The sequence below is a fragment of the Arachis hypogaea genome, chromosome 3 (assembly GCF_003086295.3).
Source record: "Arachis hypogaea cultivar Tifrunner chromosome 3, arahy.Tifrunner.gnm2.J5K5, whole genome shotgun sequence".
Lineage (NCBI taxonomy): Eukaryota > Viridiplantae > Streptophyta > Magnoliopsida > Fabales > Fabaceae > Arachis > Arachis hypogaea.
The window spans coordinates 116,526,568-116,539,792 of NC_092038.1; the positions used below are offsets into that span (position 1 = coordinate 116,526,568).

Here is a 13,225-nt window from a genome sequence, read left to right on the forward strand (position 1 = left end):
CTAAATAAATATACACATACAATTAATAACTATTTATGATATATTATTATATTATTTTACATTTCAATTAAATTAAAGCTATTTTTGAAAACAACTAATATTATATTAGAATATTTTTCCTCATTGAAACTGGAAAGAGATACATCGAAGTTAAAAAAAAAAAATTCAAAAATAAAACTTCAACAAAATCATTATACTATTACTTCTACCGCCAAACTGTAATAATGCCCATAGATAGTTAAACATGGCTGGAATAGTTGGAATAAAAGAAATTATCAAATTAATGAAGAAAGAAAACAGCGCAAAAAGCATGAGTTACCCTATCGTAAAAGAGAAGCAATTTTGTGGGCCTATTAGGCGCCTAGCAAGTAGCAACTAGCAATCGTAGCGCAAAATGTTTTAAAGACAAAATCCTCATTGGTGGGATAACACTTTAATCCTTTACCTTAATTAATTAATTAATTGATTGATTAATCACATGATATCTTTAATTAATCGCAATACTAAATAAAGTTGTGTTAGAGATAAGATATATATGGGCCATAATGGAGGCTTGCGGGTTCAAGCTAAGTGTGAGTTATATATAGGCTTTTTTATTTATATAAATATAAAAAATATTCTAATTTTCTAAATACGTATCATGTAAATAAGAGTATTAAGAGTATTTATGGATTCGATCCAAAAATTGCGGATATCAATTCAATCTGCAAGGTTATCGAATTCGATCCACAAAGTTATCGGATCGGATTGTGTATTTTATATAAGTATTCGCACATCCGATCCGCATATCCGCAGATTCGCAAAAATAAATAAATAAATAATATTTTATTAATATTTTTTAAATAAAAATAAACTTTTTAAATATATCCAAGATCTGATCTAATCCCATCCGCAAATGTGCAGATCAGATTGAATCCAAACTTAAAAATCGCAGATATTAGATCTGATTCAATAATTTTAGTGCTAGCCATATCCGATTCAATCCAATCCGTGTTCACTCCTACATGTAAAAGTGAGTTAAGCCTAATTTTGATATCTGAGATTGGCAAGTTACACTAATTTGGCAAGTTACACTAATTGGAGAAATTTGAGCCAAGCTTTTTCTTCTTCGACCGCATCCCCCTCCCTCATAGAAGCCCTCAATATGGATAAAAGCATGTCCCTGCCTTCCTCAATTCTAACACATTGCATCTGTTTCTTCAATCGATATCCTTTATTTATCTACGATATCCTGATAACTATGTAGCCAAATTAGGCCTTCATTGCTAACTTTATGTAGTAATGTACATCAAGTCCAGTTGCAACTAAATTACAATAGATAAATTTTTAGCTTGTTTTAGGTAATGCTTTGAAAAGTTCCCTGGTTTGCTTACAAGGACACGCAGAGGGAATTATGCAAGCCAAGGTAAGGTTGGTAACCTCAATCATATGACTGTAGATGATGAATGCTTCATCCAGAAAATCTTTAACAGGCGCACTGGATATGCAGAAATCAATACACAAAACATTGACTCACTAGGGACACAGCCATGATCAATTATATCATCAAAAATCCCACGCCACTTTGAAAACTTTGTTCATTAATCATTACCCATGCAATCTGCTAGAAATGAAACCAAACCAGGGTTGTTGTATCATCCACTTGTATGCCTTGGGAGAAGATAAACATTTGAATAAATAACATAGCTATATAACAAAAAAAAAAAAAACACAGCATTAGAACAAAGACAGAATACTGAATGCAATGACAAACTACACGGCACAAGGAATTAAAAACATGAAAAAATCCCACCATTTCGTCATTGACGCTTCCAAGTACTAAATTTGATCAAATTCTACTTGCTAGGCACATGAACTGACCAACTAATATTTTACCATAAAATTCCACTAATTTCAGCATTCAATCATGCAATTTGTTTTCAACAGAAAATATATAAATCTAAGTTACTCATTCTGAGATGACTAGTTTATGATAAATGTTATCAATGCAATTAGAATGGCTTACCCTAAACCCGGTATCATAATGGCACATGCAATTCACTGCAACATAAGCGACGTCTTCGTTCTTCATCTACTGCTCCCTATACTCCTTCACCTCGTAGTCAGTGCTGGGGAAGGTGCCATGGGAATCTTCGTAGGGAAAACCTAGTTTGTGGAAGAAGAAGAAGATGAAGGTTCCAGAAACAGATCCTCCTCGAACGGCAACGTTTCAGGTCACGGATCACGTGAGGGTGGATAGGGAAAGAAGAAGGAGGGTGCAGAGGGTGGGAGATGCACGCATTAAGATGATAAACAATGTTGAAATTAGGGATTACGGTTTGAGGAGAAAAACAGAAACTCAAAAAGGTCGACATTTTTGAAAAATGAAGCTTTGCGCTATGCTGTGCGTTGCGACACTTGGCGGGAAACAACTCAACAAGAAAAATGTGCTAATGGTGTGTTGATTGTTGAACCAAAAACTTTTTATTGATATAAAAGGTTTTTAATTATTAAGCTAAAATCTTAAATTAGATATTTTACATATTTGTTTATATAAAAGTCAAATTTATTTGATAATATATAAATATCAAATTACAACTCTAAGATCTCATCAATTTTGTAGCACAGACCTAGATGAACAGAAGTACTACAACAATGTTTCAGTACAAAGACCCAAAATTTTCAATTATATTCCAACTTACCTCTAAAATATGTCAAATTCTCCTAGGAAATTGTGATTTTCTTCAAATTAGTAACAGTTAACATCTTAGTTTTGCATTAGCTTTAGCACGGATTGACCTCCACTTGCTAAATATCATGAGCTACAGTATAAGAGCATCCACTGATCAGGCAGCATAATAGGAATGAGTCTATCAGAAAAATGACAAATGTAAACAACGAAGCATCTACACAAGGGAAATTTGAATCTTCAACTGGAAATTATTGATTTACAACAAAAGAAGTACCGGCTCAATGATGCTGAAGAACCTTTATCTATTGAACCACAGATGCACCTCCCTGAATTTCTGTAACCTCATGGTCCTAGATGGTACATAAAGAAAATAAAACAGTGGAAAATATGTAGTAGTAACGAAACTTCTGTGCTAACCAAATCTGACATATACATTTCATAAATAAAAGTAAAGAAAATACTGGGGTCAGAAAAAGAAGGCTAATTGAAAGCTGTAAAATCAATCAAAGATATCAAATACCGCATTGTAAATCGGTATCTGGTTACGCCAAAACTCTAAGGGTGGTAGAAGCAACCTTCCTGCAATATGATTCGAGCAAAAATTTCAAGAAGATTAATAGTAACATCGACCAAAGATATTTGTAAGTGTATGAAAAGTGCACTAGTGCATCAAGTATCTCTAGGCCAAACAAGATTTGGCTTTTATGAATGAGAACTGGGAAATAACTAACAGGGAAAACTTACCTGATTTGGACTTTTTGAAACCTGATAGAGCAGACACGGGGGATATCTTCTCTTTCTCACCAATGATCGAGGGGCTTAAACCCCTTTTTTGTGGATATTTGGTTGCAGTGGCAGATCTAGTCCTTTTTCTTTCACACGTGATCTGACTTTTTTCACTTGTAGCTTTCTTTCTCCTAAAACAGCCTTCTTTATTTTTAAAAAAAGTTCTAGAAACTCTAGATGTAGAGCTTTCATCGAGATGTTCAGATGGTGTATTTACTTTTTCTGTAGTTACTTTTTCCAGAGATTGCAACTGAGCTGGTGTCAGTGGACTGTTCAGCTCCTCTGGATGTTTTAGAGTAATTCCAGAAGCTGGCTGCTTCTGCTGAACTTTCATGTTATGATACCTGGTAACACGTCTAACGCTGCCACTACCTTGAGCGGCATTAACCCCACATGAAGCGTTAGAATCATGCCATTCACCTTCAGCATGTGGCTTCCCATGAGCCCTGAATGCTTCCTTTAAAGGTTTCGAAGAAGACAGGATAGATTTTTCTTGAGCTGTAACACTTAAAACATCAAGCTAGATAACAAAAGATCTTGGAGATACGAAATGATAAAATATCAAAGAAACTATAAGTCAAGTAAATGCAAATATTTACCAGCAGAGAAGATCTCAGGATCAATTGATGATACATTTTTAGGAATAGCACTACCCAAATCAGTGCCAATAGTTGATTCATCCCTAATCAAATCTGCTGCATAGCTTTCCCAGTTTTGAGGAAAACCAAATAAGAAATGACTGAAAACCTAGCAACATAGAAAACGGGTGAAAAATCAAACTGGGAAAACATACAAATTCTACATTGTTTTGATCCTTGTTCACAAACCAAAACTTGATAGTTTCCATCCAATCTACTGCTGACCCATCATTTAAAAGTTTGACAACCAGGTTAAAATGCTTAATGATGAGGGAATTCATGGGTAGATGCATGTATAAATCTCTTCCAAGACAAAATATGCATATTGATGCCATATGAAGTTCCCAAACCACCATGTAATGAATTAATTTGCAAACGTAATTAATCAAGTAGAGAAGTAGAGAGAGAATACACCAATGAGTAATGGCTACAAACCTCAGGAGGGAAACCATTATCTATGGTGCGCTGCTCGTCAATGAAACCCCTTATGATAATATAAACCCCATCTGTGGTCTCAAGAGAGAACAGATCATGCCGTTTCGCAATGGGAGCACTGGTGAAGACACGCACTACTTCTTCCCTGATTCACGGAATCAAGTTATGCAATTACCAGATTAGATATTTCAAGGAAAACATTACTCCAAATCAATTTCAGCAAATCACCAAAATGCATCAAAGGAGGTAAAACAAGGTCACGAAAAATCCTAATACAAAATCAAGCCAAGTTTCTTACCTTTTTGATGCAATGCCTCCAATGGCTAACTGCTTTCCTTCGAATCCATGTTTAGCTTTAACCAGCCACCATTCATACAAGCAAACCTTCGCATACGGAAAACACAGAAAGAATCAGAACTACGAAGAAATGAAAAGAGGAAAAATACTTAGGTGAACAAATAAATTGGAAAGAGAATAAGGAGAAGCATAAGTAACCGTTGGTTGGAAACAAGATAAATTGGCATTTTTAGAATTGGATGGAGTTGAAGTAAGCTCAGCCATGAGTGGGAAACGTGGGAAACAGTGAAATCCCCGTTCCTCTTTGTCGGGGCTTCTAATGGCTGACTGATGGTGGCAGAGAAGAAGAAGATGACCGGGACAGCAGCCCCGGGAAAATAGAGCAGAGAAGCGTCGTCGCACTTCGCAGCCACTGGTGGTGTCGTCGTCGTTGAAGGTCGTCGTCACCGAGAAGCAGTGCAGCACCGTGGCCGTGAAGGTGAGAGAAGCAATCGAACAGAGGAGCTTCGGCGCGGGCTAAGGTGACTCTGAGGCTGGTGAGTGGTGACGTCGGCTGGTGAGAGACAGAGAGAGGGCTGAGAGGGAAAGGTGGCACCGTACGTGAGGGTGAGGGGACTGAGGGTGCGTGGCTGCCTTATTAAGATATGAAAGCATAGCATTATCAGTGTATAATAAACAAGCATTAGTATATGAAAGCCCAAGTGCAGTTGCTTTTCACAATGAGACAGTCCTATTTGAATATATTGTAAATTTATTTTACAGAAATAAGATTCAGAATCCAGGCGTTTCAATCAAATAGGATTAATGCAAAGTGATACATTTTCAACTAGTGAAAGAATTTGAGGAAACAAAAAGATACTGGTATTAATTCTAAACTCGGAGGTAAGAGATAAACCATTTTTCCATTCTCAAGTGCATCTTTCACCTAAGGGTCTTCATTTGAAGTCACAGGCAACACAGATCAAAAAGTAAATAGTCCTTATGATACAAAAGACCAGAAAGGCAGGGGATAATGCTTACATGAAAGTGAGATTGGAGTTTCCTCCTCAAAAATTACTGAACAGCCATCTTAGTCGTCTATCCTCACTGAATTATTGGTAACCATCTTAAGATATTAAGCAAATTAATAAATGCCAAAATATATAAGAGATCAATTTTATTAGTAAGCATATGGAAGAAAAAACACACACAGAGGAAACATCACTAAATAACTAAGAATGCATTGAAGAAAGATGAAAGCAGCATAGAAATTAACTCAGCAAACAATGAGAGTAAAAGCAGCGTAGAGAATCATGAACAAAATTAACTCAAGCCAACAAAATCCAGCTAACAAAAATCATGAACAAAATTAACTCAAGCAGACAAAATTAACTCCGCAAACAAAGTACAGCTAACAAAAATCATGAACAAAATTAACTCCGCAAACAGAATCCAACTACTCAGCAACTCAGTTTCAAACAACAGTAAAACACTAAAACCAGCAAAAATGATTCCAAGTCACAGTGCTTACTGCTTACCGGCGGCGAGGAGGAAGGGGAGTGACGTCGACGATAGAGGAGACGGCGACACCGGCGAACAGAGAGAGAGCTCGAACAGAGGAGAGAGCGACGGCCACAGAGCTTCCACACGACGGCAAGGGAGCTTCCTACGATGGCGACACAGCTTCCTAGGACCGAGACGGAGCTCCCTACGACGTCGACACAGCTTCCGAGAACCGCGACGGAGCTTCCTACGACGGCGACACAGCTCCTGCGACGGCGACGGAGCTTCCACACGCGATGCCTAACACGCGACGGGGCTGCGGGCGGCGGGACTGGGTGGCTAGGGTTCTTTCTTGAGATTGTTCTTTCAATTTCAAAATTTCAAGAGAGGTGAGGCGTGGGAGTGCGACTGGGCTGCGTTGGGGTCATGGGTAGATTAAGGTTTTTCTTTTTTTTTTTCTTTTATAAAACGTAAAACGGCGGCGTTTTGAAGAGTAATACCGAACCGAAAACCCTCTAAAAACCGGCCGGTTTCAGTGGTTCACCGGTTAACTACCAGTTCGACCGGTTTTCTAACCAATTTTTACTAGGTGGTTTATGAGGTCAACCGCACCGGCTTGGTGACCAGTTCCCGGTTAACTCGGTTGAATTGGCCGACCCAGTTCGGTTTTCAGAACAATGTAAGGCAGCCACGCACCCTCAGGCCCTTCACCCTCACGAACGGCGCCACCTTTCCCTCTCAGCCCTCTCTCTGTCTCTCACCAGCCACCGTAACCATTCACCAGCCTCAGAGTCACCTTGGCCCGCGCCAAAGCTCCTCTGTTCGACTGCTTCTCTCACCTTCACGGCCACGGTGCTGCACTACTTCTCGGTGACGACGACCCTCAGCGACGACGACACCACTAGTGGCTGCGAAGTGCGACGGCGCTTCTCTGCTCTATTTTTCAGGGACTGTTGTCCCCGATCGTCTTCTTCTTCTCTACCACCATCAGTCAGCCATTAGAAGCCCCGACAAAGAGTAACGAGGATTTCACTATTTCCCACGTTTCCCACTCATGGCTGAACTTACTTCAACTCCATCCACTTCTAAAAACGCCAATTTATCTTGTTTCCAACCAACGGTTACTTATGCTTCTCCTCATTCTCCTTCCAATTTATTTGTTCTCCTAAGTATTTTTCCTCTTTTCATTTCTTCGTAGTTCTGATTCTTCTTGTGTTTTCCGTATGCGAAGGTTTGCTTGTATGAATGGTGGCTGGTTAAAGCTAAACATGGATTCGAAAGAAAGTAGTTAGCCATTGGAGGCATTGCATCAAAAAAGTAAGAAACTTAGCTTGATTTTGTATTAGGATTTTTCGTGACCTTGTTTTACCTCCTTTAATGCATTTTGGTGATTTGTTGAAATTGATTTGGAGTAATGTCTTCCTTGAAATATCTAATCTGGTAATTACATAACTTGATTCCGTGAATCAGGGAAGAAGTGGTGCATGTCTTCACCAGTGCGCCCATTCCAAAACGGCATGATATGTTCTCTCTTGAGACTATAGATGGGGTTTATATTATCATAAGGGGTTTCATTGACGAGCAGCGCACCATTGATAATGGTTTTCCTCCTAAGGTTTGTAGCCATTACTCATTGGTGTATTCTCTCTCTACTTCTCTACTTGATTAATTACGTTTGCAAATTGATTCATTACATGGTGGTTTCAGAACTTCATATGGCATCAATATGCATATTCTGTCTTGGAAGAGATTTATACATGCATCTACCCATGAATTCCCTCATAATTAAGCAGTTTAACCTGGTTGTCAAACTCTTAAATGATGGGTCAGCAGTAGATTGGATGGAAACTATTAAGTTTTGGTTTGCGAACAAGCATAAAAACAATGTAGAATTTGTATGTCTTTCCAGTTTGATTTTTCACCCATTTTCTATGTTGCTAGGTCTTCAGTAATTTTTTATTTGGTTTTCCTCAAAATAGGGAAAGCTATGCAGCAGATTTGATTAAGGATGAATCAACTATTGACACTGATTAGGGTAGTGCTGTTCCTAAAAATGTATCATCAATTGATCCTGAGATCTTCTCTGCTGGTAAATATTTGGATGACGTTGCATGATTTAGTTCTATGATTATTTGCATTCACATGACTTATAGATTCTTTAATATTTTATCTTTTCGTATCTCCAAGATCTTTTGTTTTCTAGCTTGATGTTTTAAGTGTTACAGGTCAAGAAAAATCTATTCTATCTTCTTCGAAGCCTTTAAAGGAAGCTTTTGAAGCTCATAAGAAGCCACATGCGGAATGTGAATGGCATGATTCTAGCGCTACATGTGGGGTTAATGCTGCTCAAGGTAGTGGCAGCAATAGACGTGTTACCAAGTATCATAACATGAAAATCTGTCAGCAAAAGCAGCCAGCTTCTGGAATTACTCTGAAACATCCAGAGGAACTGAACAGTCCAGTAACACCAGCTCAGTTGCAATCTCTGGAAAAAGTAACTACAGAAAAAGTAAATACACCATCTGAGCATCTCGATGAAAGTTTTACATCTAAAGTTTCTAGAACTTTATTTGAAAATAAAGAAAGTAGTTCTAGGAGAAAGAAAGCTACAAGTGAAAAAAGTCAGATCACGTGTGAAAGAAAAAAGACTAGATCTGCCACTGCAACCAAATATCCACGAAAAAGGGGTTTAAGTCCCTCGATCATTGGTGAGAAAGAGAAGATATCCTCAGTGTCTACTTTATCAAGTTTCAAAAAGTCCAAATCAGGTAACTATTATCTGTTAGTTATTTCCCAGATCTCATTCATAAAAGCTAAATCTTATTTGGCCTAGAGATACTTGATGCACTAGTGCACTTTTCATGCACTTACTAATATTTTCGCTCGATATTACTGTTAATTTTGATGAATTTTATGCTTAAATCATATTGCAAGAAGGTTGCTTCTACCACCCTTAGAGTTTTGGCGTAACCAGATACCGATTTACAATGCGGTATGTGATATCTTTGGTTGATTTTACAGCTTTCAATTAGCCTTTTTTTTCTGACCCCAGTATTTCCTTTACTTTTATTTATGAAATATATATGTCAGATTTGGTTAGCACAGAAGTTTCGTTACTACTATATATTTTTCACTGTTTTATTTTTTTTATGTTACCATCTAAGACCATGAGGTTACAGAAATTCAGGGAGGTGCATTTGTGGTTAAATAGATAAAGGTTCTTTAGCATCATTGAAAGAAATAATGCAATGTCATCCAAATATTTACCAGCAGAGAAGATCTCAAGATCAAATATGATACATTTTTAGGAACAACAATACCCAAATCAGTGCCAATAGTTAATTTATCCCTAATCAAATCTGCTGCATAGCTTTTCTAGTTTTGAGGAAAACCAAATAAGAAATGACTGGAAACCTAGCAACATAAAAAACGGGTGAAAAATCAAACTGAAAAGACATACAAATTGTACATTCTTTTTATGCTTGTTCGCAAACCAAAACATAATAGTTTCCATCCAATCTACTGCTGACCTATCATTTAAAAGTTTGACAACCAGATAAACTGCTTAATGATGAGGGAATTCATGGGTAGATGCATATATAAATCTCTTCCAAGACAAAATATGCATATTGATGCCATATGAAGTTTCCAAACCACCATGTAATGAATCAATTTGCATACGTAATTAATCAAGTAGAGAAGTAGAGAGAGAATAAACCAATGAGTAATGGCTACAAACCTCATGATGGAAACCATTATCAATGGTGCGCTGCTCGTCAATGAAACCCCTTATGATAATATAAACCCCATCTGTGGTCTCAAGAGAGATCAGATCATGCCGTTTCGCAATGGGAGCACTGGTGAAGACACGCACTACTTCTTCCCTGATTCATGGAATCAAGTTATGCAATTACCAGATTAGATATTTCAAGGAAAACATTACTCCAAATCAATTTCAGCAAATCACCAAAATACATCAAAGGAGGTAAAACAAGGTCACGAAAAATCCTAATACAAAATCAAGCTAAGTTTCTTACCTTTTTGATGCAATGCCTCCAATGGCTAACTGCTTTCCTTCGAATCCATGTTTAGCTTTAACTAGACACCATTCATGCAAGCAAACCTTCGCATACGAAAAACACAGAAAAATCAAAACTACGAAGAAATGAAAAGAGGAAAAATACTTAGGTGAACAAATAAATTGGAAAGAGAATGAGGAAAAGCATAAGTAACCGTTGGTTGGATACAAGAAAAATTGGCATTTTTATAATTGGATGGAGTTGAACTATTGAAGTAAGCTCAACCATAAGTGGGAAACGTGGAAAACAGTGAAATCCCTGTTACTCTTTGTCGGGGCTTCTAATGGCTGACTAATGGTGATAGAGAAGAAAAAGACAACCGGAGACAGCAGCCCCAGGAAAATAGAGTAAAGAAGTGCTGTCAAACTTCGCAGCCACTGGTGGTGTCGTCGTCACTGAGAAGCAATGCAGCACGATGGCTGTGAAGGTGAGAGAAGCAATCGAATAGAGGAGCTTCGGCGTGGGCCAAGATGACTTTGAAGCAGGTGAGTGGTGACGGTGGCTGGTGAGAGACAGAGAGAGGACTGAGAAGGAAAGGTGGTGCCATACGTGTGGGTGAGGGGACTGAGATTAGGCAACAAAGGCTTGAACCCTACTTATAATGTGTAGGATTTTATTATGCATCATTGATAACAACCTATTGATTAGTGTACTTGTTAAAAGATGGTGCCCAGACTCACACTTTTTACCTCCTTTAGGGTAAGTGTACCATTTCTTTGGAGGACATGGCATTGCAATTAGAGTTATCCAATGATGGAAAATCTATAAATGGTATATTGAGGTTATGGAGCAAGTTCCACCAGAGAGATATATGGCAAAGATGTGAATAACTTTTTGGGGATGTTCCAGATGGGCATGTTAGGACCACGAAGTTCAACATAAAATTGAAGTGGCTAAGGACACGACCTTAAGAGATGCCATTAATTGCCGTGATAATGCCCTCATGCAATACGTCCATTGTTATATTATGTATTTGTTAAATGACACTCTACTACCAGATAAGGTTAACAATACCATGCACATGCAATATCTTTCACTGTTGGACAATTATGATGCCATAAGCAGGTATCATTAGGGTAGTATTATTCTTTGTTGGTTATATCAAGCCATGTGCTTAGCAACCAATTATAATGTTGAGGGTATAGGTGGTTGCCATACATTGCTGATGTCCCGGATATACTATAGAGTTTTTTGTCACCAAATGTCAGGACGTCTTACACCTTTCCCATTAGATACGAGGTATGGTCTTAACATGGCATGGTTTTTTCATAGGGTATCCGCTTTTTAATTATTAGTGTACACAAAAATTTATTGCCGCTCCTTTTTTTGACAAGTGGATAGAAAAAAAAAGCGTAGAATTACTATGCTAAAAGTCGATTGCTATGACACTGTTAAACATTGGACAGTCTATTTGTTGATGATGTAAGTTGAGAGTTTTCTTTATTGTTGAATTTTTTCTCTGTAGTTATGTTGTCGGTAATGTAATCCTTGCATTAATTTATGTAGTTCAATTGGTTATCGCATGATGATCCTCATATAGCTTCGAATATGTCTGAGAAATTTCAAGGAAAACCCTATGGAGACTTCTATATTGTTGTTGTGGAACTCATATTCTTCCGATGGATTGAGATTCTGAATGTAGACCATATTAATATAACCTTATTGATTTGAAATAGTTTCTTAATTTTGCAGGTTCATGATGTGTAAAGAGGCTTTAAGCATGGAGCTTGTATTTTCCGTGAATGGGGTCTCTTTCACTATGCGTTTACATTTTGAAATATGAAAATTTATAAATTTTTTTGAGCTTTTAGATGGCCGTGTTAGAAATGTAATGCTTGAATGATATGATGGCTAGGTTATCTAAATTTTGTATATTGATGATTGTCTAGCATGACTTTGCTTAATTAAATGTGTCAATTTAAGTAAATCTGGCATGGTTTGTGGTTTGAATAGAAATGACAAAAAATGGGGCCTTGAAAGATAAAAATAGGCATGCTTGTGTTTTAGGAAAGTATGTGTAGTGTTATAATTGTAACAAGCAAAGAAATTTTCTGTCGCGATTGCCGATATAATGACAGGTGCAAGGTTTAACTAATCAAAAAGAAGAAAACATGTCTGTATATAACAAATTTAAAGCATTTCACAGATAGCATCAATTAAATGCCAAGGTATTTTATTTGACAAGTGACTTGAACTAATAAAATGCATACTCCCAATTTAAATGTAATAAATCTTATTTCTATCATTTAAAGTTTCTATAAATTTCAGTTGACCTAAGGATAAAGTTATTTGAGGGTTTTGTTGACCTGATAAGGAGTGATAAGTAAGAACTATAACTCAATAAGTCTAAAACTAAAATATGCTATTTGTCTGTTATTAGGTTTTATGTACCGCAGAGCAGAGAAGCATAGACTCTTCCAAACAACATGAACTATTTTCAACAAGAAACAATAATCTAGAGTCCATGCATTGCATTATTGCAATGTATTCCTGACTGTCTATTTCTCCAATTAGATCCCTCTTCCCATGTCTTTTGTGTTGTTGATGAAACTTGTTTAATTGCATTGTTTTTTCATCCAAGGAAAATACTTATCCTTTTATGCTCAGTTTTCAAAAAAAGTTTAGATTCCACACTTATTTTTGTTGTTTATTTTGTTTAATTCTGTGAAGTTAAACAAACTACCAACAAACAGTCCCATCAAGCACCCTACATCCGTTTTGTACCACAAACCTAGATGAACAGAAGTACTACAACAATGTTTTAGTATAAAGACCCAAATTTTCAATTATATTCCAATTTACCTCTAAAATATGTCAATTTCTCCGAGAAAATTTTG

General features: G+C 37.1%; 1 protein-coding gene across 50 annotated transcripts; it reads right to left on the minus strand.

Annotated features, from left to right (window-relative positions):
• Positions 1–947: 947 nt before the first annotated feature.
• Positions 948–6,761, minus strand: LOC112790995 (uncharacterized). Of its 50 annotated transcripts, none has more exons than XR_011880117.1 (12): positions 6,345–6,761; positions 5,848–5,932; positions 5,026–5,460; positions 4,829–4,914; positions 4,531–4,675; positions 4,057–4,204; positions 3,416–3,955; positions 3,192–3,250; positions 2,946–3,021; positions 2,682–2,801; positions 2,006–2,145; positions 948–1,686 (listed from the first exon to the last, which is right to left on the minus strand). XR_011880117.1 is itself a non-coding variant. In XM_072233295.1 (10 exons), exons 3-9 carry the CDS (start codon positions 5,089–5,091, stop codon positions 2,974–2,976), a joined length of 1,092 nt encoding a protein of 363 aa, XP_072089396.1. In that variant the 5' UTR covers positions 5,092–5,460; positions 5,848–5,932; positions 6,345–6,761; the 3' UTR covers positions 2,524–2,801; positions 2,946–2,973. The 50 variants fall into 50 exon arrangements, 19 of the variants coding, with proteins under 19 accessions (XP_072089396.1, XP_072089407.1, XP_072089398.1 ...); XR_011880116.1 differs by having other exon boundaries at positions 5,848–5,913; positions 6,345–6,746; XR_011880124.1 differs by having other exon boundaries at positions 948–1,600; positions 5,848–5,913; positions 6,345–6,741.
• Positions 6,762–13,225: the final 6,464 nt, after the last annotated feature.

Excerpts from the sequence above, each read along its gene's own strand:
- LOC112790995 (XM_072233295.1), bottom strand. The coding sequence starts at position 5,091 with ATGGCTGAGCTTACTTCAACTCCATCCAATTCTAAAAATGCCAATTTA. Across the intron at positions 4,676-4,828 it reads GGAGGCATTGCATCAAAAAG|GGAAGAAGTAGTGCGTGTCT; the intron begins GTAAGAAACTTG and ends TCCGTGAATCAG. Across the intron at positions 4,205-4,530 it reads ATAATGGTTTCCCTCCTGAG|GTTTTCAGTCATTTCTTATT; the intron begins GTTTGTAGCCAT and ends CTATGTTGCTAG.